At 47.0% G+C, this 27,357-nt stretch overlaps 1 protein-coding gene across 9 annotated transcripts in view; it reads left to right on the top strand.

Annotated features, from left to right (window-relative positions):
- MAPKAP1 (MAPK associated protein 1) overlaps positions 1-27,357 on the top strand; it is a 259,514-nt gene that overhangs the window by 149,251 nt on the left and 82,906 nt on the right. For all 9 annotated transcript variants that reach the window (XM_017350085.3, XM_017350084.3, XM_002720432.5 and 6 more), the window contains one exon: positions 5,273-5,382. In XM_017350085.3, the coding sequence (XP_017205574.1) occupies positions 5,273-5,382 (110 nt within the window). The remainder of the gene's footprint in view (positions 1-5,272; positions 5,383-27,357) is intronic.

Below are 27,357 nucleotides of genomic sequence, written 5' to 3'. Positions count from 1 at the left end.
TGCCCAGGGAAGGCAGAGTTGGCACTCCAAACCAGGCCACTCTATTCTAGAGCTTACTGCACTCCGCCGCTTCCTGGTGTTGCCGTTGTCTTTGTTAACATGGTATAAAGCTAAACAGCGGTTGTGCTTTGAGACATCGACTCCACCAGAAGCTTCTCTGACCTCCCTCCTAAGTGGCTGGGGGAAGCTCCTCTGAGCTGGCCTCCATGTTTGTGCTAATCACACAGAACTGTAATTGTTTGTTGGCTTCTTTGTCTTTCTCTCCCACTGGATTGTGCTACTTGGGTTAGAGACCATATGGTTGGTTTCTGAATCCAAAATAGGATTTTTAATAGATGAGTAGCCTCAGGTAAGTTCCCTGGTGCCTCTAGCTTCAGTTTCCCTCTGATGTATAATAATATTTATTTTAGGGTCGAATGGGTTAATACAGATGTATTTTATATACTTTTTTAATGTTTATTTTCATCTACTTCAAAGGCAGAGCAACAGAGAGAGACAGATTAGTCTTCAGTCCATTGGTTTGCTTCCCAAATGCCTACAACATCCAGGGCAGTGTCAGGCCAGAGCCAGGAGTCCAGAGCTCCATATGAGTGGGTGGCAGGGGCCCAGGCACTTGAGCCATCACCTGCTGCCTCCCAGGGTGCATCAGCTGGAAGCTACATTGGAAGCAGAGCAGCTGGACTTGAAACAGCACTCCAGGATGGGATGCTAGCTTCCTAATAAGGGCTCAACCCATTGCATGATGGCACCCACCCCAGATACTGTTTTGTTTTAAGCTTAAAGTAGCACCTGGCACATAGTAAGTGTTCAGTAAATAGTAATGGCTGCTATGGGTTATGAAGTATCCCTTTTCTAAAATGCTTGAAACCAGAGTATTCAGATTTCAGATTCTGGAATATCTGCCTGGACATAGTGAGATATCTTGGGGATGGGACCCAAGTCTAACCATGAAATTCACTTGTGTTTCATATACGCCTTCTACACATAGCCTGGAGGTGATTTTATACACTCTTTTAAGTGTACCTGCATCTTGGCTGTGACCTGTCACACAAGATCAAGGTGGAACTTTCCAGCAATGGTGTCTGGTTGGCGCTCAGGACTTTCAGGCTGTGGGGCATTTCAGCTGGTGGGGTTTTGGGTTACAGGTGTTCAACCTGTATTACTGTGCAGTTGTTAAATAGTACATAATTTGTACTATGCACATAAAAACTCAGTAAATCTCACTGGATTTCTCTGCTTCACTGCTGTAACTTCCTACTCCCAGCATGCCTTCCCAGAGCAGTTGAGTCAAGCTAACGTGGAACAGACCTGTTTCTGTGGTTTCCTCTCAAACAGGAAAGCTCGCTGGGATGCTCGCCTTTGAGCTGCAGGGAGGTTCTGAAGTCTGGCCCGTGCTGCTCACAGACAGCGCCTCCTGAGTGTTGCCACCAAGCCCAACAAACCACACGTTTTAATGCCTCTGCTACTGTTACATATGGTCACTGTTGAGATGCAGCTGCTGCTTAGAGGGTAGACGAGAGGGGGACTGAATAGGGTGGCATCTTTTGGGCTGATGACTTGGACCAAAGGAAGCCAAAGACAACTAATTGGTGATCTCCTTTAACTCCTTGCCAGCCTTGGCACCAGGTGCTTTGGCATTCGCTGTTTATCCTCATGACCGTTTTGTAGGGAAGTGGCCTCTCATTTCATGAGGGCGGCAAAGGTGCTCACGGGTTAGGGCAGTGTTTCCACTAGCCCTGGAGCCAGGGCTCAGAACAAGGGTGTCTCACTCCCTGCACGAGCACCTTCCTCCCTAGTGTGCTGCCTTCCAGCGTGGGTCCTGCGTCCAACCCTGTGTCCTGTGACTAGAGTCCAGGCTTTTCCGAGGAAGCCCCCGTGTCTGTGTCACCACCGGTTTACTGCTTAGTGGAGAAATGCTCATCACGTTGGGTTCATGCCGGTTTCAGAACTCCTCTCTGGTAACTGAGTGGCTTTGCGCTGGGACAGAGCTGAGTTCCCCAAGTGAGGCATCTCTTTAAAATGCCCGTGCATTTTTCAGTGGTTACAAGACTTGCCAGGGCCTCGCTCTGAATTGACTAAAGCACTCCTGGCAGCATTTCGTCCGCTCCCGGAGGTGGAGTTTCACTCTGGACCCAGCACAGTGCCCCTAGAATGCCCAGCTCCCCAGGACACAGGAGCAGTTTCTGAGCCCAGACCTTGGGTCTGTATGGAGCCTGCTTGGTCAGCCAAGGCTTGTCACCCCCAGCCCAGGCCGGAGCTCAGACCGGGTGGAGGGGCGGGGCTGGGACTGGGAGCGCACTGCTGACCCGCGCCAGCATGTCTCCTCAATCACCGTGTTCTCATCATGCCCAAAGCCCCGCATGAAATAAAACCAGATTTAAGAGATGCATTTCAATAGACTTTTTAAGAAACCACATACAAAATCCTGGAGATAAGAAATGAGTCATTAAAACCCAGCATGTTTGGAAACCAGGCTGAAATTGTGGGAACAGTCTCCATTTCCATGTGTTAACCTGGAGTGTAAGTTAACAGTGGCACCTGGATGGGTGCTGGGAACCGCTCACATTCCCTGCTCTCAAAGTTTCAGAAACCTATCAGTGTCTGAGTCCAGAAACCAGACTGTGTGTTTCTCTCCCCACCCGCCCCCCTCAAGTGCTGCAGACATGGGACAGGAGCCAGAGTTTGCACTGGTCTGGAGGGAGAGGAGCAGACCCAGCTTGGACCCTCGGAAACTTCCCTTTGGTCTGGGCAGCATGCAGGGCGCAGGGCAGAACCTCTTGTTTCCTTTTAATGTGCACGTTTTTACGGAAATGGAGCCCCCGAGTAAGATACGGCACACTCCTGAAGGCACATTCTAAGTGCCGCACGTGCCCCTTCTCGTCGCCGTTGTTTTCATTTTCCTCCCGTGAACCTGGCTACTCTGGCTCCAGCGTGGAGGCTGTAAAGGAAGATGGAGAGCCGAGTTACCTCGGAATGATCACTATCGTTAACATTCACGGGTGGTTCACTTATCATTCCTGACTGCACAGACATGGCAGCCGCTCGGAAGCGTCCGCAGGTGTAGCGTGGTGATACATATTACATTGTGCCACAATGGATTTATGTATTCTGTAACAAAAGAAAAGTGTAATGAAAAAATACAGAAGGTAATCCTTTATTCCTCCACCGCACAATTTATCAGTAATGCCTGTGGATGATAAGTGCCAGGGATTTCCTCTGCTTGCTTTAACCTTGTCACCTAGGTACGTTTTGGTAAAATGACAGAAAAATACAGACTGGGGATTTTCCTCTGTTCAAAAATCTTTTAAAAGGACACTTTTAATTTATGGAAGTTAGGCCAAGCACCAGGCTTCCTTGTGAGCTTTTAGTCTGGCTTTGCTGAGAAAGATAAACGTGTGGACTCACAATAATGCTATCAGCCAGCAGTGGATTAGGAGAGAGTGTAAGCAGTTGATGAGCAGACTCAACTCTGAGATCGTTCAGGTGGAACGCAGGTGGCTGGCGGCTCCTGAGACCTAGGCCAGTACTAGGCTGTGAGTTCTGAAGAACGCGTGTTCCCTGTTAGGCCCCGCTCATCCATCGCCCAACATATTGTCACAGATGGAGCACACCCCGACTTGTGAGGAGAAAGCAGGGAGGGCAAACGGAACGCGGCTGATTGGCATTTGTTCCAAACACACACTGGCCTAGCGCCAGTGCAAATACCCTCCAGTTTATAAATGCACAAGGCACTTTACATTTCAGTATTCTTGCCAAAGTATCACTTACTGCCTCGCTCCCTAAATATAGTTTTGTTTTGTTTTGTTTTGTTTTAAAGAGCTATTTCTTATTTTGCTTTGATCAGTAAAATAAACTTCTAAAGACTGTTCTGGGATGGGGTCCAGCATCGGAGGTAAAGAATGGCCGGGACTCAGGCATGATTCTGTAACAGAGTGTTCAGGAAAATTAGCTTGACAGTTCTCAGGCCTGCTGTTCGATAGCAAGAACTTGACCAAGTTAAAATGGATGATCGTGCTGGCCAGACCAGCATCGGCTTCTGCTTTTTAACAAATGGAATGTCAAGGATTAAACAGCAAGCCGTATGGAGAGGAAGGCTGTGGAGATGTCTCTGTATTAGGGAAGCAAATTGGGTCCTTGGTTTTGAGACGGGGCCCCAGCCCCTATGGAGAGCCAGCCACCTGGTTGGGTCGAACCGAGGCTGGAGGCCCCTTCCCAGCCTGTCATATCATTGGGAAGTCTTTCCAGGGCTTAGCTTGTGACTTGGCTTTTCTTTCGCATTTCTTGTCAGTGTGAGGTTCTGCCATGTTTTCTGGCCATGTTCCCCTTTGAGATTCTTATGGGGAAATGGGAATGCGACCAAACTCCTTGTGGCAATTCCCATGTTCCATGGTTGGAAGCTTGGGTCCCGTTTGTTACATTAGCTTCTTGGACTGGGCCTGTTTTGTTCCAGTGCCCAAGCATAGTGAGTAGTATTTGTGATACTTGCTATTGCAATTAATAGTCTTGGTGAAGTTATATCTCACCCAAGAGACAGGCTTGTTTTCAGAATATTTCTTCCTTAGTTTTTCCCCCCTGCCTCTCTAAACGCAGGCCTTCCCCCACCCCAATTTAATTAAGCTTAAAAGTAGTGTTCGTATATTGTCTGGTAAACATTTGTGCTTCAGCTAATATTTTATTCGACAGTCTAGAACTAATGAGATGTGACCATTCCTAGTGCAGCACACAGAGACTGTGTATTTGGGTGTACGTATGTATGTATGCTCATATTTTACTAGCTAGTTAGGGAGAGCCTTTTCTTGTCTACATCCTGAATTCCTTTGGGAACACACACACACACACACACACACCCCTACCCCTGCCACCATGACATATTTTACCCAGGGCTCCCTGAGCTTATTCTAATGGTAGTATCTGCCTGCAGTGACATCTACTGACACAAGCCAAGTTTACCAGTTGTCAGTCCTTGCTGTGGGACTTGGTTGGGAGCCAACACTAAGAACCTATGGTACCAGTGACCCACACAGACCAATTAGGCTCAATTTGTGGTCAATTAAAAAACCTTCCCTAACCCTGACCTTTGTTCCACTTGGAACTGTTCGTACTGGAATGCTCCCCCCACCCCTCAATCAGCAGTAGAGGTATTCAACCCATTTTTAAATAATTGGCGCTTCGGGGTACATTTACCTTAAACCTTCCTGAGATACACTGAAGATCATAATAACGTCTCTCTGGTGCCTGTCAGTGATGATTTAATATTTGTCTCTTCCTGCAGAAATGCTGCTCATGGATTCTCCCTTATTCAGGTAGACAACACAAAGGTCACCATGAAGGAAATCTTGCTAAAGGCGGTGAAGCGAAGAAAAGGATCCCAGAAAATTTCAGGTGGGATAGTTAAATCATACCTTGACAATAGAAACTGAACCCTGTAAGGTTAAAAGGGCTTAGGATGTGTGTGTGTGCATGTGTGTGTGTGTGTGAGAGAGAGAGAGAGAGAGGTGTATGGGGGTAGATTGTTTCGGGCATCAATGCTATAGAGGATTTGGTTAGCAGATTTACAGCAAAAAGCAGGGAGGGGGATTGTAAGCTGCCCTTGGGCCTCTGGAAGGGACTAGGTCAGTGGCATGTGTGAGAAGAATATGTTCATACCTGTTATGGATGTTCTGTCATTAATAATCTGTAGTAGATTAAGACAGAGCTATTTGTACTAAGGATTAGGTGATATAAAGCTGTCTTGAAAGCGGAATCAATCCTGAACTTGAGTTGCTGCTTTTAATTTCATGTTTTCACAAAATTTTTCATAGGACTTTTAGTTACCAGTGTTTAGGATTTGAAAGGAAAAAAGAAAAAAATTCTCTTCCATTTTTACCAAATGAGAATAACCTTTAAAAAAAAAGGTAAATCACGTGATGTGCATAAATATTTGTTAATCTCTAACTCCTCATTACCCAACTTAATATAGAAAAATAGGATTATGGTATTAGCTATGATAATTAAAGGATGTAAGAAAAACTATTGTCCATCTTGAGAAATAATTATTTTGAGCAATAGCTCAAAGATTTGTCATAGCACAGATAACATTAATATCAGTCAACCTGTATATGGCTTGTCAAAAAGCTTTGTACATAAAGAGATTTCTTAAACACCTTTGATTTCACCTTTTGGAGAGGGAAAAAGCATTGCTCAGGTTGAAGAAAATAGTTTTGTGCTCTCTTTAAGGGGAGGCATATAATCTGCTCCAGATTTAATTAGCTATCTTCAGATGAAAGCTGAAGTTTTAATAAAAGTTAGAAGAGATAACATAGTGAAGGACACGGATGAGCTGTCTCAAGGCCATATTCCCCGGGAACGATAAGAGCTGTAAAAAATGGCAGAGGAGAGCAATTGAATGGAGCAATGAAAATCTGATTCTCATAAAAAAGAGAGAGAGAGAGAGATGCTGGTAGGGGCGGTTGTAGATGAGACCTGCTAGCGTCTGCAAGCAATTTGGATGCTTGCCAGGAGTCATTGTTCACCCTCGGCTGTGGCGGCTCCGTCCAGATGTGCCAACTGCACGTTTCGGCTTTTGCCAGCTGACTGCGCCGTTTGATAACCAGCTCTCTGGATGCCCATCACTGGCCGCAGAGATAGAATTAAATGATGATGATCTTCCCACAAGTTGGGAGAGGAAACAATGCATATAAATCTTGATTTCATCTCAGCATGAGAAGTCTTTATCCATCATCACTCATAATGAACAAGTCGTTAGCTGGGATGAATGGTGTTCTGGTTTTTCCAAACACCTCTTTTGTTCATTTTTTGGGTGACTTTTATCCAATGCATGGGGGTCAAACCATTTTGCATTTAGGGGATCATTGAAGAGGCATAGTCTCTCCTTTCCTGGGGGAAGTCGATATTTTAGGGTCCTGGTTCCAAAATAATAGATTTTAAACAGCTTCAGATATTCAAAAATACTTCCTAAGCAGTCATCCTCCTTGAGGATCCTGGTTCTTCTCTCTTGTTTTATCTCCTAAACAATAAAATATTTTGTGATGTAATTTATTGTATTTTGGACACATTATTCTGAATTGTCCATGAAACCCTGTGAACTCACGGGGCTACAGCCGAGCCAGTGTCTCTCCTGTCTCCAGCGATGTCTGTCCAGTCTCAGACCTGTTTGTGTCCGTGCCCGGCGTCCACGTTGCTCGTACACACGTTCATGCTCACCTTTGTGTACACACCGCTGCCGTTTCCTTCAGAGCCTTTGCCTTATCCTTGGTGCAGAGTTACAGTTTGTTACCTGAGAAACAGTGATCTGCATTGTGTATCCCTTCTCGGTGATCTGCATTGTGTATCCCTTCTCGCCCTGAAGGAGCCAGTGGAGATTGGTGCATTTGCATACATTACTGCCCTTCTCTTAATTCAAAGGGCTTTGTACAGAAAGAAGCTCTTTCTGTTGCTCTGTTACATCTGATCTCATGAAATAGAAAGAACTCTAGTTTGGCAAAGATATTGAAGATTAGCTTGGGGAAAGCAGGATACATTTTGTGTTTTTGAGCTTTGTGGTTTGGAGCAATTTCTTTCGGGGAGTGATTAATGAAAACAGGAAAATTCTCTCGTCATAGAGGGAACTGCAAGTACATTTGCTTTAGGAAAAAACCAATCTGTTGGTTCTCTAGTTGTCTGTGAAATACAACCCTTTATGGGACATGAACTTGGTGGAGAGTGGTGCCAGGCTAAAGTCCTCATCCTGCACTTCGTTTGGGTTTTTTGTTTGTTTTAAAGATTTTTAAAAATTTACTTGAAAGGCAGAAGGACAGAGAGAAAGGGAGAGACTTTCCATCTACTGGCTTACTCCCCAAATGACTACAACAGCCAGAGTTGGGCCGGACCAAGCCAGGAGCCAGGAACTCCATCCAGGTTTCCCAAGTGGGTAGCAGGAACCCAAGTGCTTGAGCCATCATGTGCTGCCTTGCAGAGTGTGCATTAGCAGGAAGCTGGATCAGGAGTGGAGGCCAAGGAATGCCAAGGACTGCTGGTAACCACCAGAAACTGGAAGACGCAAGAAAGGATTCTTTTCTAAAACCTTTAAAAGAAACATGACCCTGCTGACAACTTAGTTTCAGACTTCCAGTCTCCGGAACTGTGAGAAAAGAAATTTTTTCTTTCAAAAAGAAAAAACTGTGTGCTGATAGTGTGGCATAGACACACAAAATTAACAATTCTGTTCCCTAGCACACTCCTCTCCCCACCCAAAAAAACGTGCAGGAACTGGGACCTGAACCAGCCTTCCGATGGAGGATGCAGACATCACAGCCTGCGGCTGAACCCGCTGTGCCACAGTGCCCGCCCCACCCTGCATTTCCTGAGCCTGTGCTGCAAAGTGACCTGCCCGTCTTTACCAGAAGCTGTCTGTCATGCCCGTGCCTGGGACCGAGTTAGAGTGCTCAGCCCTCTCTGCAGATAGCTTTTACCCAATTGACTACAGAAGGGCATTTGTTTCTTTGCTGCTTTTATTTAACTTAAGTGAGAAGCGGGGGACCACTGCTTGATATTAAACTGCACACGCCATGCGGTGTGAGTCCTCACACTGTGGGTTCACTAGAGGTGAGTTGCGCTAGAACAAGACTTCAGAATCCATTGACAGAGACCTCTGTTTCTTGCCCAAGACCTTTAGCTTCTCATCTTTTTTCTGGGCTGACCATACAACTCTTCATTTAATAGTAGCAATAAATTTAGAGCTTCAGCTATTTCATTATTAAATCAAGATGTGGGCTTAATGGCAGTCCTAATATTTAAATACTCCTCTGTCCTTCCTTCTGGCACTCCCTCCCCAATTTTCATTTGTGAAAAATTGGAAAGTGGTAGGTGTTTAAGCAAAAGAATTCTTCTTTGGGTAAATAGCTTCCTCAGTGGAACCCTTAGGACTTTAAAGTATTTTTGCTCTTTAGGATAGCATCTCATTACAGATACTTATATCTGGCCTCAAATTTGACTTGCATTACTTGTAATTATTTCATCAAGTCATAACTATTTATGATTACTGCCGGATTTTTTTCTGTTAATAATCATGTATTTAACTATAGCAGTCTTTTCACAGTATGTTCCAGTGATTTCTCTGCTAAGGCCTATTTTTTTAAAAAAGCCATTTTAAATGTCTCTTTTAAAGTTCTGCTCAGCTTTTCATTTTATTAGTGACCTGCTTGACATTTAGAATCTACCTACATTGGCAGGAAGTGCCCACTGTTTAAGAGCATAGTGAGTGGAGAATCCAGCTTTACAAGATCCGGATGCAGCCTCTGCTGAGTTTAACAGTTGGGCGGGTGTATGTTTGACACAATGAAGAGTAGCCTGTTAGATCCCTTTATTTAGCCAATAAAGTAAACTGACCTGTTACTTAGCTAATAAAGGCCTTAGTTCATCAAGGTCTCCCTCTGTCAAGGTCACCCTCACAAGCAGTGTCCCTCTGAGCTGCTTAGTGTTTTGTTGTTGTGGTTGTTCAAAAACGTTGTCACCCACCGATCTGTACCAACCCCAGGAGCAGAGTGTTGGGGATTGTGGGGAGCAATCCGGACTAGACTAAGTTACTCGAATTAAGACTTATTCTATGCATCTGCTCTCCCACAATGTGGCGTTGGGAGAGAAGTAAACAGCTTCCGCACAGCTGCCTCCAGTTCAACTGATAAACTGTAGGACTTGCTCCTGATTGGAGAGCAGCGTACTCGGCGTGTGGGCAGCCGAGTTAGGATTGGCGGAGGAGGACTATAAAGGAGGAGAGAGACGGCATGCACCAGGAACATCTATGGGGAACATCTATGGGGAACATCTAAGGGAACCCGTGCAGCCCCCGAGAAAGCCAGCCGGCGGTGTGCCGCTCCCCTGCGGAAGTGGGGAATGCGGCCAGGGGGAACTGCCCTTCCACGGAGGTGGAAGGGATAGTAGCCAACCCGGGAAGAACCAGCAGCAAACCCGGGGAGGGCCGAGCAGACAGAAAGAACAGCGCAGGGTTCAGTGTTGCTCCTCCACGAAGAGGGGGAGCGACAGGGATGACAGAGACACAGTGGAGAAATGGAGGGACATCAGTTTCGTACGAACATTGACACAGAAATAGCGGCACCTCTTGGTCCATAAAAGAGGGAAGGCTTCAAAGTAGGATTCACCAAGCAGAGTGGTTTTCTGCATGGATCTGTCTCGCTATCCATTCTCTTGAGAAACGGGGGTGTTTTTCTCTATTATCTGCTGGGGGATCGAACAGACGCCTATTGCCCTCTGCTACCGCTATCTGCTCTTGCTTTAGATGTGAAAGAAAACTGTGTATCCCCGGAAGTTCCTTTTTAAAAGTTTTTATAATGTTATGATTAAGCCTTGTGACATTCATTCCTACTTCCGTCATAAAATTTCACCTAGAACTTGAAAGAAAAGTATTAGCTTTGTCAGCTGACTCTCTCTTAGCACCTCTAACTCCTGCTTGTTGACTGTATTGTCCTACTCCTGGAGTGTCATCAATGAGACAGTCTGGCCCCAAGTACTCCCAGAAGCGGGAAGGGGGAATGGACATCCGCCTCAGCGTGCGGGGTTCTGGCCTGGAGGAAAGTCACTGATGGTATCACTGGATTCTCAAGTTAATCTTTAAAGATTTTGTAAATTATAAATGTTCATTCGTAATGTATGGGCTTGAAAAAGTTTGTGGAAAATAAAAGGTAAGTTTTTCTTTGTTAAAAAAAAATGCAATCACTGCCTATAAGGTCTTCAAAAAGGTCAGAGAAAATGCATATTACAAAAAAACCGCTTCCGGGGCCTGGCACTGTGGCGCAGCCAGGTAAGCCACTGCCTGCGATGCCTGGATTCTATATGGGCGCCAGCTCGTGTCCCTGCTGCTCCGCTTCAGATCCAGCTCCCTGCTCCTGTGCCTGGGAGAGCAGCCAAGGATGGCACAAGCTCTGGGCTCCTACAGCCACGTTGGAGACTTGGAAGAAGCCCCTGACTCCTGGTTTCAGCCTGGCCCAGCTGCAGCTGTTGTAGCCATTTGGGGATTAAACCAGCAGATGAAAAATCTCATTGTTTCTCCTTCTCTCTCAGTGTAATTCTGCCTTTCAAATAATAAGTAAATCTTAAAAAACAATGTATGGATTTCAAACTTTTCCACCAAAGTAAGTTTACCTTTTAATTGCATTTTGAATTCCGTAAGCTCTTTGTCTGTAGCTGAGTTGCGTGTTCACTTCCCGGGTATCAGACCTGTGCTGGCTACAAGAAGACAGTGGAGTGGCCCATGGACTAGGGCCTCACTGAGGACGGCTGACCTTGTAGAAGGAGACAGCACATGAGGGCCTGAGAGAGAAGAGCAGGCTGCAGGGGAGCTCCTCCCTGAGAAACTGACATTGAGACAATGACCTTCACATTTAAGCTGGCAAGAGTTGAGTGGGGGCAGGGCTGTGACATTCAAAGCATGGCTTACCATATTTTAATATAAAAAGAACATTTCAGATGACTTTGCAGGTTAACTTACTTAACTGTCCTCCCTTAAAAATTGGGAGAAAACTGACCTCAAGAGATCCAGCAGGTACACAGCACCGTGACCAGTGTCCTTACAGCCCAGTCCTCGGGCCGAGCAGCCGTTAGTCAGTCTTGAAACCACCCCCACGACCTGCCCCCTGCTTCTCGCTACATCTTTTTATTTTTTTTATTTTATTTTATTTTTTATTTTTTGACAGGCAGAGTGGACAGTGAGAGAGAGAGACAGAGAGAAAGGTCTTCCTTTGCCGTTGGTTCACCCTCCAATGGCCGCCGCGGCCGGTGTGCTGCGGCCAGCGCACCGCGCTGATCCGATGGCAGGAGCCAGGTGCTTTTCCTGGTCTCCCATGGGGTGCAGGGCCCAAGTACTTGGGCCATCCTCCACTGCACTCCCTGGCCACAGCAGAGAGCTGGCCTGGAAGAGGGGCAACCGGGACAGAATCTGGTGCCCCGACCGGGACTAGAACCCGGTGTGCCGGCGCCGCTAGGCGGAGGATTAGCCTAGTGAGCCGCGGCGCCGGCCCCTACATCTTATCTGTTAGGAACTCCTGCCAGTTTTACTTCAAGAACGAACCCTGAATCTATTCATTCTTTTCCATCTACATTCGGTGGGTCTGAGTCGCCAGGATTTGTCACCAGGACTGTTGAAATCGTCCCCAGACTGGTTCTGCTTCTGTGGCCAGCGCCTCCAGTCTGCTGTCTGCCTAGCAGCCGAGAGAGCTTTTACATTATGAGTCAGATGATATTAGCTCCAAACCCTTCAGTGTCTTCCAGTTGCATTTAAAATGCAATCTAGACTTAACCTCTGTGAAATACGCCAATGCCCGAAGAGGGGAAGACACATGTGGAGACTGTGAGCACAAAGAAAAACTGGTGAGAAGGAGGTGGAGAAAGGAGTGCAGAGTTGCTGGTTGTGCTGTGACGAGGGGTGCAGGTTAGGCAGAGGTGCCAGGAAATGGGCAAGGGAGCCCCTGACCCGGTGTGGACCCGCTGCGGCAGCCCCTCTGCGGCAGGGACCGGCACAGCCACACCCTGCAGGGCCCCCTTTCGTGCCAGGTGGACCTAGAAGACTGGACACACATGGGTTTATTATTTGCCATGGGAGCTGTGTGTCGGGGAGGAGCTGGTCTTTCCAAAAGCAGGACCTGTTCCAGTGGCTCAGAGCCGCCATGGGGAGGGCTGTTGCATCCTTGGAGTTAGCACCTCGTGTAACCTGCACAGCACCCCCTGGAAGTTAGGTGTCATTTTGCTTGTTTTACAGATGAGGTTTTAGAAATGACACAAAGTGAGAAGGAAAGCACATGTTGGGATTAAGGAGCTATAATCATAATTATATGTGTGATCAGGTACTCCCTTCTCTGAGCCTCCTTCCACCAGACTTAGAGAAGCTGAAGTCACCACATTTCCCCAGAATTGAGTGGTAAATCTAAGTTGGAACCAAGCCTTTTTTGACCTCGAAGCCTATGCTCTTTTTATTTCTACCATGTTGCTTATTAGAACCCTAATGGGAGAACACATTTAAAATTCTGTAAACAGAAATGCTCGTTGATTGTGAGATCTAAATACACTAGGGAAGCGCAGCATTTAAAGGAACCCTGCGGTGAATCTGGATAGAGAGCCAGGGATTCTTTTTGTAAGTGCACAGTTTGTCTGTATTGGTGTCAGTTTTAATGTTTTATGTCTGGCTTTCTTAAAGCAACATACACCTGTCCTGAGCTGCCCTAGGAAAAAGGGAAACCCATCTGTGGCTTAGAAGGAGCAGGACTTTTAACCCTTTCCTGGTCTGAAGGGTTCCCCAAAGGCCACAGTAAGCTGAAGAGTCTTCTGGCTGCAGGGTTGGACAGTCTCCCTTCACGTGTCACTGTAGAGAGGGAAGTCCTGTACCCTTTCGTCTATGAGGTAGGGTTTGTAAGGCAGGGACGCAGATGGGTGGTTTCCTCGTGCTGTAACCCTTAAAAATGAAGAAAGAAAGAAATGTAAGGTAAATAGCACTTGCGTACATGCCCTTTCTCTCAAAGACAGTGCTCTCCGCAGACAGCTGTTCCTCCTTATGAAAAATAAATAACCATTGCCAGTGCCACTCGTGTGAGGGCTGAAAACAAAGCAAAGACCTGGTGCTGCGTGTCCAGCGACCCAGTGTGGAAAATGAGGTGGTAGATTAGACCGCTAAGGTGGTTAAAAGTGGAGCTCAGCAGTGCCCCCCGCCAGCATCTCCGACTTCAGTGCCCCTGCTTCCTCCTCCCTCTGCCTCTCACCTGAGCCTCCCCTGTCTGGTGTGCTCAGCTCCTGATGGATCTCGTGGAGTGTAGAGCGGAACACGTTAAAGATGGCATTGCAGTCAACTATTTTATCCAGAAAGCCTGGAAATTTGGAGAATTTATGTCAAGCAAAAATCTTTTGGAACCACTTTAGAGACCCAATTATTTTAGAAGGGTGTTATGAGCTCTCGCAACTGCCACACCAGAAAAACGAGAAATACATCATTCGGCAAAACTACATTTGACCAGCATTTACTCTTCCTGCTAGTTGCTAATCTTTCAGAAGTTCCTTTTCCATTAGAAAATCTATTCATTCACTTCATCTGGGGCAGCCACAGCCTGGATTCGATTAATGGAAAAGCAGGAAGAGAGCGAGAGATAAGACATAGACTCCGAAGGCTCTGAGGTACACACAGTTTGGAGTCCGAGGACCTTCCGTGGATCCGCTAGGGACTAATTCTGGAGCTTCTTGGGAAATAAGACTGCATTAAATGGAGCATCTTGATTTTAGGAGTATTAAAAATGGGGGGGGTGGCTTAGAATTAAGAAGCTGGTACTGTGTGTGGGGTCACACACTTAACGTCTCTGAGCCTCACTTTCTTCGGTTGCAATGTGGCAGAGGTTGAGCGAGCATTAATCCAAGCACTCTGTGAGAGGGCCGTGTGTGCCCCTAGGCTCTGTGTGGCTCTAATGTGCCCTGCTTAGTTCAACAGGAAAGGAGACACTAAAATGTGGTAGATTGACAGGCAGAAGAACACCTGTAAGCAGCAAGGCCGGGATGGGGCAGAGGGCAGGGAAAAGCAGCTCTAGGGTTCAGGAATTTCTTCGGCGCTTTTTTTTGAAGATTAATTAGAACTTTGCCAGAAGAGTAAATGAGAATAAGGACATTCCAAGCCAAAGACATAACATATTTTGAGATGTAGTCATAGAACATAGAAGCTTCCAGTTCCTGGGGCAGGAACAGGGCTGAGGGTTAGCTACAGAAGCTGGGTCCTTACCAGATTTGACGAGGTGGTGAGCTGAAACATGAAAGATGCATTGGATTCTCGAGGGCTTACTACATAGCAGGCACTGTGCAGGCACTGTGCTTTTGTAGAGGCCAAGATATGGCCCTGACTGTTTATTTTGGGAGTCAGGCAAATAAACAGCCAGCAGAATACCATGCATGTGCTAAGTGGAAGTTAAGTGTAGGGCCTGGTGCACCGGTTGGGAGAGGAACCCTGGTCATTCCTGGGGAGTCTGGGGAGAAAATCCTGAGCACATTATCTGTGAGATGAGGAGTAGAGGAGGGGCTGGTCAGGTGAAGAGGGGCGGAGCCAAGCAAGAGCGCTTGGTGCTTTCTGGAAACCATCTAGAACTCAGTGAGATAAGCTGGAGGGCAGGAGCGGGAGAATGGGGCATGACAAGGCTGCCTGGTCATTCGGGGTGAGACCTTGTTTGTAGGCTTGGTTTTAGCTTCCCTTGGGTGGCAGTGCAGCTGTTGACAGGGGGGCAATGTGGTCGGCATTTCTATTAGAAAACACGCCACCTGCAGGGTGCAAATGGAGTAGAGGCCACAAAACATGAGGCAGAAACACTGGTGCAGAGGCTCCCAAGAAGCCTGCCCACAGGTGGAGGAGCCCTCAGTGAGGACGGGAGGGGAGAGGAAGGAGCTCTGTTCAGGGGGCAGTGCGGTGGGCACCGTGGTAGGGGCTGGTTGCTTTCATAATGGCTGAATGCACAGTTTGCGGGAATTGAAATAGCTTGGGGCTGTGGCCAACTATCCTGGAATTAGTATCAAAACAAGATAATAGTAAAAGATATTTTCAAAATAAATACTTGTTGAATAAAACCAAACATTTTAGAGGTGTGTGAAGTAATCAGTAAAGGTTTCCTCTACTTCTCTTTGGTGTAAATCCTTTAATTTTTTTGATTGACTTCTCATACAGACCTTAGATCTCATGTGGGTGGGGTCCTTGGTTTTTGTTTTTATTTTTTTAATCACCTGTATACTCAGCATCTTTCAGGGTGCCTGTCAAGTAGTAGAGAGTACTCATTAAATATTTGCTGAATGAACTCATGAAAAATGTGTGTGTGGAAAGGGCTGTTTTGTAATGGCGTCACACAACATGTATCATGTTGCATTTGCTTTGTCATTCAGTAAAATGTCCAAAGAATTATTCTGTGTTCAACTTTCTGTACATTTTAATCTATCTAAATAATTTAGCTCAGCTCTCTGTTGAAAGACATTCAGTTATTTCCAAACTCTCAGTATTACCAAAAGCATTTAGTGAACAGTCCTGTATGAATATTCACTGTGTCTTTAGGCTGCATTTTATTTTTTTAAAGATTTATTTATTTATTATTTGAAATGCAGAGTTAGAAAGAGAATGAGAGAGAAAGTGGCCACAGTGGCTAGGGTTGGGCCAGGCTGAAGGTAGGAGCCAGAAGCTTCATCTGGATCTCCCACATGGGTGCAGGAGCCCAGAGACTTGGGACATCCTCTCTGCTTTCCCAGGACACTAACAGGGAGCAGGATTGGAAGTGGAGCAGCCAGGACTTCAACCATCGCCTGTATGGGATGCTGGCACTGCAGACAGTAGCTTAACTTACTGTAACACAGCACCTGCCCCGGGCTACATTTTAAATATGGAAATCCTGTCAGAGGTTTGCTTATTTAAAATGTTGAGAAAAACAAATCTGGCCGGCGCCGCGGCTCACTAGGCTAATCCTCCGCCTAGCAGCGCCGGCACACCGGGTTCTAGTCCCGGTCGGGGCGCCGGATTCTGTCCCGGTTGCCCCTCTTCCAGGCCAGCCCTCTGCTGTGGCCAGGGAGTGCAGTGGAGGATGGCCCAGGTGCTTGGGCCCTGCACCCCATGGGAGACCAGGAAAAGCACCTGGCTCCTGGCTCCTGCCATCGGATCAGCGCGGTGCGCCGGCCGCAGCGCGCCGGCCGCGGCGGCCATTGGAGGGTGAACCAACGGCAAAGGAAGACCTTTCTCTCTGTCTCTCTCTCTCACTGTCCACTCTGCCTGTCAAAAAATTAAAAAAAAAGAAAAACAAATCTTCCTTCAAAAAGTACATACTCATTCTTGCAATATGTGAGAGTGCCTCTTTCCCCACCCCCTTACCAGTACTAGGTGGTATTGATTTTTAGTTTTGGCCAAGCTGATGCTTGGTGGTAAGTATATTGTCATTAGTAAGTATATTGTATATTAGTCATTTCATTTAGTGAGGAAAATGAGAGTCTGATTTCAGGAAACCATTTTTAAGGTGTGACCTGTAGCCTGGAATATATTCCACCCTCCACATGTCCTCTTCCTGCCCTAATAGGTGCACCATATGCACATACACACCCCTACACACACTGTGGCAGGTAGAGAAACGGCCGTGTCCAGGCCAGGTAGCTCCACTTGTTTGCCTGCTGGCCCTTCAGGCACCAACAGAGCTTTTGCTGCTATGTTCAGAAAGAGCTAGCTGGTAATTCAGCAAACTCCCCTTCACCTCATTTGAGACCTTGTGTTAGCTGCTTGCTTTGTAATCCAGACTAGCGTGCATTGTTCTTCAGTATTTTGTTTTGGGCTGGCACTTAGGAAATGCATCATAATCTGGGAGTCAGAAATGTAGACAAAAAAGGTGCCACCCTTTAACAGGTTTGTTTTGGGGAGGCGCGTCTAAGGATGTGTCTGGCAGCATTATGAACAGCATTGGCACCAAGGGCACCTGTGGGGGGTTAATGGGGACCCTGCATCATTCCTTGCCATGTGCCTGGTGAGAAAACTCCTAGAAGTTTCTGGAAACGGCAGCAAGTGGGGAGAAAGCTGCAACCAACAATCAGTGTCATGAAGTGGGGATGACTAATCTTCTGAGGAGACCATCGAGACAGATGCTTAATTAGCTGAAGTCAGAGTGGATAAATTGGGAGAGGACTGCCTATGCCGAGAGGTGCCTTTTCCCCTCTTCTCTCAGTTAACTGTTTTTCTTCTTTTTTTTTAATCTGTCCTTACCATTTTCTTTTTGAAGGCAGCATCATCAGATTGTGGGTGGGAGCAGGTGGGGAGGCAGGTAGAGAGAAAATACCATGGGAATGATTCCTGTTTGATTTACATCTGCTGAACACTGAACTGTATTCGAGATATTTTTGTATTTAACCTTCACAAAAGACCTTGTGATATGTATATTATCTCTTTTTGGTGGTTGAAGAAACTAAAGACATATAAAAACAGAGGAAATACAGGAAATCTTCAAAAACTTTATGGAAAATGTATGTTATTTAAAAACTTAGGCATGATTTTCAAAATTTTTTGCACCAAAATTTGAATTCTGCTTTCAGTAAGCTTTTTGAAGCCCGTGTGTGCTGCTGGTAAGTAATGTAGGTGAGGTTTGAACAAATCCCTTGATTCTTGAGCCCTTCGTCCCAGCTTCCTCACCAGTGCGGGGACCTCCTGGGGTAGGGAACCAGGGTCACACAGCTGGGGCTGCCCGTATCAGATGATCTCTGTGAGATCTGTGGATGTCACAGTATATACATTTTACCTCAGAGTAAAAAGATCCCCTTAAATATTGAACTCCATGAATGATACACATACTGAAGTGCATAGGACTAAAAGTATTACTGTCTGTCCTTGTCTTGAATTGCATTTTTAAATGGATTTGTGGGTAAATATGTTCTCAAAAGTTTTATTTGTGAGATCCAGGTGGGGAGTACGTGGATTTTTTCTTTAAGATTTTATTTATTTATTTGAGAGGTAGAATTACAGATAGTGAGAGGAAGAGACAGAGAGAAAGGTCTTCCATTTGCTGGTTCAGTCCCCAAATGGCCACAACAGCCGGAGCTAGGCCAGTCCTAAGCCAGGAGCCAGGAGTTTCCTCCGAGTCTCCCACACCGATGCAGGGGCCCAAGGACTTGGGCCATCTTCCATTGCTTTCCCAGGCCATAGCAGAGAGCTGGATTGGAAGAGGAGCAGCCAGGTCTAGAACCAGTGCCCGTATGGGATGTCGGCACCACTGGCAGAGGATTAACCTGCTGCGCCACAGCACTGGCCCATTACATGGATTTTCAGTGTATATTTTTCTCAACTTTTCTGTGGTTGAAAGCATAATAAAATGGTTAGAACTCACAAAAAATTAAGGGTATATAATTTAGACTGCTAATACTGACACTGCTGAGCTTACAACTATATACACTTGCGGCATAGAAAACACTAATTTGCTTTTAGTAGGATATTTTAGTTTTCATTAACTCATATATTAAATAACATCTCTGAGGTCACAGTTTTTTCACATTGGCCTGTGACTTTTAAAGTACATATATAGTTACATTATAATAATTATTACCACTTACTAATATGCAAAATTGGTCAGGCAGTCCGCCAAACACGTTTTCCCCCCATTACATTTAATCCTTAACACAACTATTTGAGTTGGTTGTTATTTTTGCCTCACAGATGAGTAAAAAAGACTCGGGATCCAGGGCTTGCCATTAAGTGAGGAGCTGGGACACCAACGCTGATGTCCCAAGGCTGCACTGCTGAGCACCGCTCAGCCTTTCCTGGCCGCTGGAGCGGCTCCAGGGCCTGCGGCTCAGTGCGACGGGTGCCCTTTTCTCCTGAGAAGGGCCAGTGCACCTGTGGCGGTCAGGGAGGTGGCATGATTCCGTACAGAGGGCATAGGTTTTGGAACCAGACCAGCCTAGGCCCCAACTGCACCTTTGACAAGCTGTGAAATTAAGCAAGTCATTAACCACGTTCAACCTCACTTATCTTTTCTATAAATAGGGGTAATAATACAAAAGCTATTCAGAAAGTTCGTGGAAAATGGAACTCAAAGATAAGTTTCTGGCCGGCGCCACAGCTCACTAGGCTAATCCTCCACCTGCAGCGCCGGCACCCCGGGTTCTCGTCCTGGTTGGGGCAGCGGATTTTGTCCCGGTTGCTCCTCTTCCAGTCCAGCTCTCTGCTGTGGCCCGGGAAGGCAGTGGAGGATGGCCCAAGTGCTTGGGCCCTGCACCCGCATGGGAGACCAGGAGGAAGCACCTGGCTCCTGGCTTCGGATCAGCGCAGTGCGCAGGCCATAGCAGCCATTTGGGGGGTGAACCAATGGAAGGGAGACCTTTCTCTGTCTCTCTCTCACTGTCTAACTCTGCCTCTCCAAAAAAAAAAAAAAAAAAAGATTATTTGGGGTCCAAATTTTTTTTAAATTTTTTATCTTAAAGATTTCTTTATTTATTTGAGAGGGAGAGTTCAGAGAGAGGGAAAGACAGAGAGAAAGGTCTTCCACCCACTGGTTCACTCCCCAAATGGCCGCAACAGCTGGAGATAAGCCAATCCGAAGCCAGGAGCCAGGAGCTTGGAGCCTCTTCCAGGTCTCCCATATGGGTGCAGAGGCCCAAGCACTTGGGTCATCTTCTACTGCTTTGCCCAGACATAGCAGAGAGCTGGATCAGAAGAGAAGCAGCTGGAACTCAAACCAGCACCCATAGGGGATGCTGGTGCCACAGGCAGAAGCTTAGCCTACTAGGCCACAGTGCCAACTCCACAAAATGTTTTGAAATACATTCCTACAGGGGATTTTCACAATACTAATGTAAAATTCATATTATGAAAAAAACTTGATATGAATTTCAAAAATTGCTGGCATGAAAATAAATGTATCTTGTAATTCCATTTTTCAACAGACTTTTGAAGTATCCTTGTATCTACTTTGCTGGGTTGTTTGGACTGAATTCATTTAAGACCCTTAGTCTGTAAGCTGCCTGTCGCTAGTACTGCTCCATGCCCACCGTACAACCTGGCTTTTTCTTTAAGATTTGGCATATTTCCTTTTCTTCCCTTATGACTCAGCATTTGTCTGCTCCTTTGTGAGTAAATCTGGAAAGTTTATGTCCTGTGATAGAACGGGCCCTTGTATGTGTTTGAATTTCAGTATAGGAAGCACCCTTTACTTAGAACAAGGAGAAAACTAGATCCAGAAAGTTCACTCTGATAATTCCTTCTTTTTTTTTTTTTTAAGTTTTATTTATTTTACTTGAAAGTCAGAATTACACAGAGAGAGAAGGAGAGGCAGAGAGAGAGAGGTTTATTCCCCAAATGGCTGCAACGGTCGGAGTTGCACCGATCTGAAGCCAGGAGCCAGGAGCTACTTCCGGGTCTCCCGCGCAGGGGCCCAAGGACTTGGGCCATCCTCCACTGCTCTCCCAGGCCACAGCAGAGAGCTGGATCGGAAGTGGAGCAGCCAGATCTCGAACCAGCACCCATATGGGATGCTGGCAGTGCAGGCGTGGCTCCACCCGCTACGCCATGGCGCCAGCCCTGATGATTCTTATTATCAGGAAGACCTATAGCACAGGAGAATTATTGGCCATGAGGCTCGTTCATCCTAGCTTCTACAGCAAAGTTAACTTCCTATACCGATGATTCTAAAGTGAACAAACTGGAATTGCCTGAGCCAACAGGTATCCCGTGTGATTTTTGAATCTCTGTAGTAACAGTTTGATAGCTCACAGAGCCTATTACTTATCAGAATAGATTTGAAAGAGAAACGTAGTTAAACGTCAGTTATACAGATGATGGTCATAGAATCGCAGGCAGAGGGCCTGGGGGTGTATCTGCCCATCAGTGTCTCTGGCCTCGAGGACCTTGGTCTCCCCCGAAGGAAGCTGAAAGCCTCTCGAGTCAGGAGGCCATTCTTGTGTTGAACCTGTTAGCAGCTGCAGGGAAAACCACCTTCATGAAAGCCCTGGCTACAAGTGCCCCCACTGGGGCCTGCATTTGATGTGCTGGGTAAAGCTGCCGCCTGTGATGCCGGCACCCCATACGTGCACCAGTTCCAGGCCTGGGTGCTCCACTTCGATCCCAGTGCCTGGGAAGGCAGCAGAAGATGGCCCCTGTGCCCACGTGAGAGACCCAGAAGAGGCTCTGGGTTGCTGGCTGGGTCATTGTGACCATTTGAGGAGAGCGCCAGAGGATGGAAGATTACTTAACTCTGTCTCTTCCTTGCTCTCTGTAACTGTGGCTTTCAAATAAATAGACTTTAAAAAAAAAAAATGTCCCCACGGAGGAGACTTTTCCCACCGAAGGCACCTTGCTCCTCTCCTGCTGCTTGTAGAAGCCTAGCCCTGGAGCCCCTTCCCCCACTCCAATAAGCAATTTAAAAGTCACCTTTTTTTTTTTTTTTTTTTTTGACGTGCAGAGTTAGAGAGAAAGGTCTCCTTTGTCTGTTGGTTCACCCCCCAAGTGGCCACTACAGCCAGCGCGCTGCACCTATCCGAAGTCAGGAGCCAGGTGCTTCCTCCTTGGGAGCATGTGGGTGCAGAGCCCAAGGACCTGGGCCATCCTCCACTGCCTTCCCGGGCCACAGCAGAGAGCTGGACTGGAAGAGGAGCAACTGGGACAGAATCCGGCGCCCCAATCGGGACTAGAACCTGGGGTACCGGCGCCACAGGTGGAGGATTAGTCTAGTGAGCCATGGTGCTGGCCTAAAAGTCACCTTTTAACAACTGGGATAAGAAGTGTGCATAAGGAGTGTTTCCTTTCTGAGTAAGTTACAGCTAACTGGGATAAGAAGTGTGCATAAGGAGTGTTTCCTTTCTGAGTAAGTTACAGCTGTCCTGTACTTTCTACTGGCTGTGTATCTGTGCTGCCTTTAAGTACGTTGAGAAAATGAGGAAGGAAAAATAGCTCCTCAGTGGGGTGTTGTTTTCCCATCTTCAGTGACAGTGATGTCCAGAGACAGTGGTGACTTGAAATCGGGAGAATGGCACGGATTGGTGCCATGGAGCAGGTGTGGGGAGAGCGTGTGTCAGCATCGGCCTGACTGTGTAGCTGGCTGCTAATCCCGGTGTGGCAGTCAGCTGGGTGCGGAGGTTCCACTGCCACCAAACCCATTCTTTTCTTCAGAGACTTGGTGAGATGTGATTAAAGAACAGTGCTCCAGGAGACATGAAGGGGTCTACTGGAACTCCTCAGTCTTCCTTGGAGCTGTCACCAGGCAACCACAGAAATGCCAAGTCACAGCTGAGCGTCAGCTTGCTTCTCTCTCTCTCTCTCTCTCTCTCTCTTTTTTGCATACTACATTTAATAGAAGAATGTGAATTAAGATAAAGTGTGATCTGAGTCCAAAAAACCTGGAGGGTCACACAGTGCCCTGGAGTGCTGTTGTCCAGAACCAAACCTATCAGTAAAGATGAGTGGAGTCTCTGCTTACGTTCCTGACAGTACACACACGCAACACTGGCCTGTTCTCAGCCACGTTCTGATGGGGGAGGTAGTCATTAAAAGTGAACAAGCCAACAAGACACGTTTGATAGCAATTCTTGCTCCCAGCTTTTATGATTCTTCCTTTTTTTATTTAAGATTTATTTATTTGAAAGTCAGAGTTAAAGAAGAGACAGAGCTCGAGCTTCCATCCGCCAGATGGCTGCTATACCCGGGGCTGGGCCAGGCCAAAGCAGGGAGCTTCATCTGGACCTCCCACATGGGTTGTCAAGGGCCCATCTGCGCTGCTTTTCCCAGGCCATTAGCAGGGAGCTGGATCAGAAGTGGAGCAGCCGGGACTTGAACCGGCGCCCATATGGGATGATGCCAGCATTACAGGCTGTGGCTTTACTGGCTACACCACGACGCCAGCCCCCCTTCTGTTTTTCTGACAAGAAGAGCGACTTTGAGTCCCTTGGATTCTGAGTTCCCCTCCTGAAGGGAGTCTCATGCCCCTGGGAGCCCGTGTGGTTCAGTCTTGCCACGTGTTTTCTAGGCCTCTCCTATCTGGGCTACCAGCTGCCCTCCCTGAAGTGAGGAGGAGTGGACGGGGCAGTCAGTGCCTCCCTCCACCCATCCAGGGGCAGGCCATGTCTCAGCCTTGGCAGGTACCAGACCAGCGAGAGCCCTAGTCCGAGGGTCTGAACTTGCTCCAGCAGCAGAGCTTGTCCCCAGTGTGATCCGACAAGACACTGGTGAGAGCCCCCTTTTCCTGAGACAGCATGTGGGAGGAAGTAAGAAGAAAGCTTGTAGGGAGAGGCATGTGTTCCTTTTGGTTTTCCAGCACCATATCATCTGGCCCAGAGTTGATGGCTGACACATTTTGTAGAATGGACCAAGAAGCAGTGAAAGCCAATTCACTGCCCTTAACTGTTCCACTCCCTGCCAGTCCAGGCCTAAGGCCCCCACTTTTGATTCACTTGGATTACTGGAGATCAGACCTCCTGAGAGAATTCAATCATCCAATGAAAATGTAATTGTCTTAAATGTGAGAAGCAGTGATTGGCTGAGAGTAGCTGCCCAGGTTTCCATAATGACATGGATCTCAGGAATCCTTTGAGAGCCAGACAGACCTGTTAAGTGTCGGATGGTGCCCAGAGGAGGAAGCTGCTGAGTGTGCTGTGTCACAGACAAAGACGAGTAAGTGCTCTTTCCAGGAGGGGAGTATGTGAGAATGGGAGAAAGCACGCAGGAAGCCCCCATCTTCTGCGGTAGAAGCTAATAGGAACCACGCTGATATTTATCATGATTCTTTTCAATAGCTGAACAGGAGTGCAAATAAAAAGTATTTGGGCGGGCATGTGCCACAGTGGGTAAGTTGCTACGTCCCATATTGAAGCACATGGATTCAAGTCCTGGCTCTGCTTTTGGTCCAGCTTCCTGCTAATGTACACCCTGGGCAGCAGATGGCATCAAGCATCCGGGTCCCTGCCACCCATGTAGGAGACCCAGATGGAGTTCCAGGCTTCTGCTTCAGTCTGGCCCAGCCATGGCTATTACAGATATCTGGGGAGTAAAGCAGTGGATGAAAGATCTCCTGTGTCTCTGACTTTGTCTTTCTTCCTTTCTAATAAAAGTAAATTTTAAAAAAAGTTTTAATTTTTTAAAGTATGAAGCTAAGTATCAAAAGACACAGCCAAAGAGATTTAGACTAATGGCTAATGAGAAGGGACTCTGGGGCCAGAAATGGCTGTTTTTGTCATAGAATTTACAGTAATATTTATTTCTGAAAATGTGAATATATCTTTGATGGAAATAAAGATAATTTTTTAAAGATTTATTTATTTATTATTTGAAAGTCAGAGTTACAGAGAGGCAGAAGCAGAGAGAGAGAGTGTGAGTGTTTTCCGTTTGCTGGCTCACTCCCCAAATGGCTGCAATGGCCGGAGCTGGGCCAAACTGAAACCAAGATCCAAGCGCTTCTTCCGGGTCTCCCACTCAGGTGCAGAGGTCCAAGGGCTTGGACCATCCTCTACTGCTTTCCCAGGCCATAGCAGAGAGCTGGATCAAAAGTGGAGCAGCCGGGACTCGAACTGGCTCCCATATGAGATGCCGGCACTGCAGGCTGCAGCTCCACTCGCTATGCCACAGCGCCGGGCCTAATAAGTTTTTTAATTGGTAAAAAGAAACCAGAGCTTACAAAGATTCTCTTTGTCTTACTTGCGTAGACTTGCTCTACTTGGAAACTTCCTTTCTTCTAGAAGCCTCCATCCATTTGATGAGGTTGGATGTCAGGTTTCTGTGAGAACATCATTAGTAAATAATTGCTTCTCGTTGTAAACAGTTCCAATTTTTTAAGAACCAAAATGTTAAATGAGCATAGTACCATAATGTGATTTTGCCAACATTTTGTCTCTCTGACCTGTATTTTCCGTAGGTAAAAGCGTAAGCTATTAGCTGAATACACTGTCCAACTCTAAGAATGACTAATATCTCTAATATAACTGAAAACAGCTGCTTTTCCATGGCATTAGCGTCCCAAACAGCTGTCACATGTACATTTTGACATTCTTTTCTGTTTTTAAATTGGGACAAAAATTAGTTTACTGGAGCTCCTAACCTGGTTAAGTGTATCATGTAACTTCTGTGGAGAGGTGGAGAAGAGGTCACAGGGACGCCCGCTGGGCTCCAAGGTAGACACTCGCCAAGGCCCGAGCTCACAGGAAGTGAAGACCCCAGGAGGAGACCCTTCTATGCCAAGAACATAAGGGCTGCCGCTGCCACCTTGGCGCGCCCGCCTGAGCCTCGGCACATAGCCGTTGTCCCCTCCCTGACTGAAGAGAGGCTGCCCTGTCGTCTCCCAGAGGCCTGGGTCAGTGCTTTCTTCCCTACTGCAGTTGAGGGTCAGCGGGTCATCAGTCCTCTGCTGGCCCTGGTGCCTCTTGCTAGGTGCTGGGCTGGTCATTCTCCCTCTCTGAGCCCCTTACTTCTGTCTCCTCTTCAGTAAAAAAAAAAAAAGTCCCAACAGACCCGCAGGCTGCTGGTTGGTAGTCACCTGTGCAGGTTCAAGAAGACCTGGGTTCGAGAAGAACCTCCCGGTTCTGCCCTTTCCCTGTTACTTTCTCTGGCCCTTTGGTTTCTTCGCCTGCTTGGAATTCATTTTCTCCACTTAGGGGGGAAGATGGTGTGAAGCACCAAGCGGCCAGTGAGTCGGAGCTGTCATGGTTTTATTGCTCAGTCATCGTCCGTCCTGTCCCCTCCTTTCAGTTCAGTTATGAGAACCAGTCACACACTTCTGTGACATGACACTTGGCTGCTTTATGAACGTGACTGCCTTGAGTTGCAGTCCAACACGAGACCTGGCTGTTAAGAACCCAGCTCAAATTAGGTCCACGTCAGGTATGGCCCAGCATGTGCGCATCTGTCTGCCCAGCTGCTCAGTCGAGCTTTCCCAGGGATCCAGGGCCCCTTGTCAGAGGCGCAGAGCCTCGGTGAGAACATCAGAGCGCACGCGTAGGAATGCCCTGGCATCCTCTGGCGCATCCCGCATCTGGGGCTGGATATGTCGAAGGGTTAAAAGCAGGAGAAACTTCTGTCATAAATTTCCTTTTCAGCAGGACTTCCCAGGGAACATCTGACATTAGCAGAGAGGAAGCGCTGATTGGCCTGGGAGTCAGCTGAAGGAGACAGGAACTGCAGTGGGAGCTGCTGGATTTACTGTTATTAGCAAGGCAAATGGAAAGCCAGCAGGGCAGCCCTGCTCCCAGATAATAGATCTAACAAGAAAGAAAACTCCCAGAAAGGCAAATGGCTGGCAGCCACGACTGCTCTTCTGCCATTTTTTCCCATTGCTTTTACCTCTTTGTTTTGCTTGTAGCACAAGGAGATGCATATTTTAACTTCCTAGGTTACAACTCACAACTGGCTGAAATAAAACAGGATATATAATTCAGCTTCTTGTCTGGTAGCTTGAGAGTTGCAGGAGGCAAAATTGTATCAAAATAGTAATAAGTAATGGCTGTTTACTGAGTGCTTATGTGCCAGGCTGAGTGTTTTACATATTTTATTACCTTATTTAATCTATACAGTAACCACATGGAACTATCATCACCCCCAGTTTAGAGATAAGGAAACAACTCTTAGAGCACTTAAGTAATTTTCCAAAGTCAGTTGATGGGCTGGGATTTGAACCCTACCCTGAAGGTCTTACCAACCTAGTGGAGGATACTGAAGCAGCAGCCCGGTGGCTATGATGGAGCTGGACAGGGCACTTGGCAGTGAGAGAAGTGCTGATGGGGGCGCAGCCGCAGTTGGTGTCAGGGTCCTGGAAGGAAGATGGAGTGAGCTGAGAGGAGCCTGTTGGTTCCAGTACCTGAGGGTTCTGGCCCCCTCCACAGAGAGCAGGGCAGGCAGGCTGTTGGCAGAAGGGGACCACAAGG

Source organism: Oryctolagus cuniculus, chromosome 1 (genome assembly GCF_964237555.1).
Source record: "Oryctolagus cuniculus chromosome 1, mOryCun1.1, whole genome shotgun sequence".
Lineage (NCBI taxonomy): Eukaryota > Metazoa > Chordata > Mammalia > Lagomorpha > Leporidae > Oryctolagus > Oryctolagus cuniculus.
The sequence above is the reverse complement of the archived record's forward strand: the minus strand, read 5'-3'. Positions and strand labels throughout refer to the sequence as shown.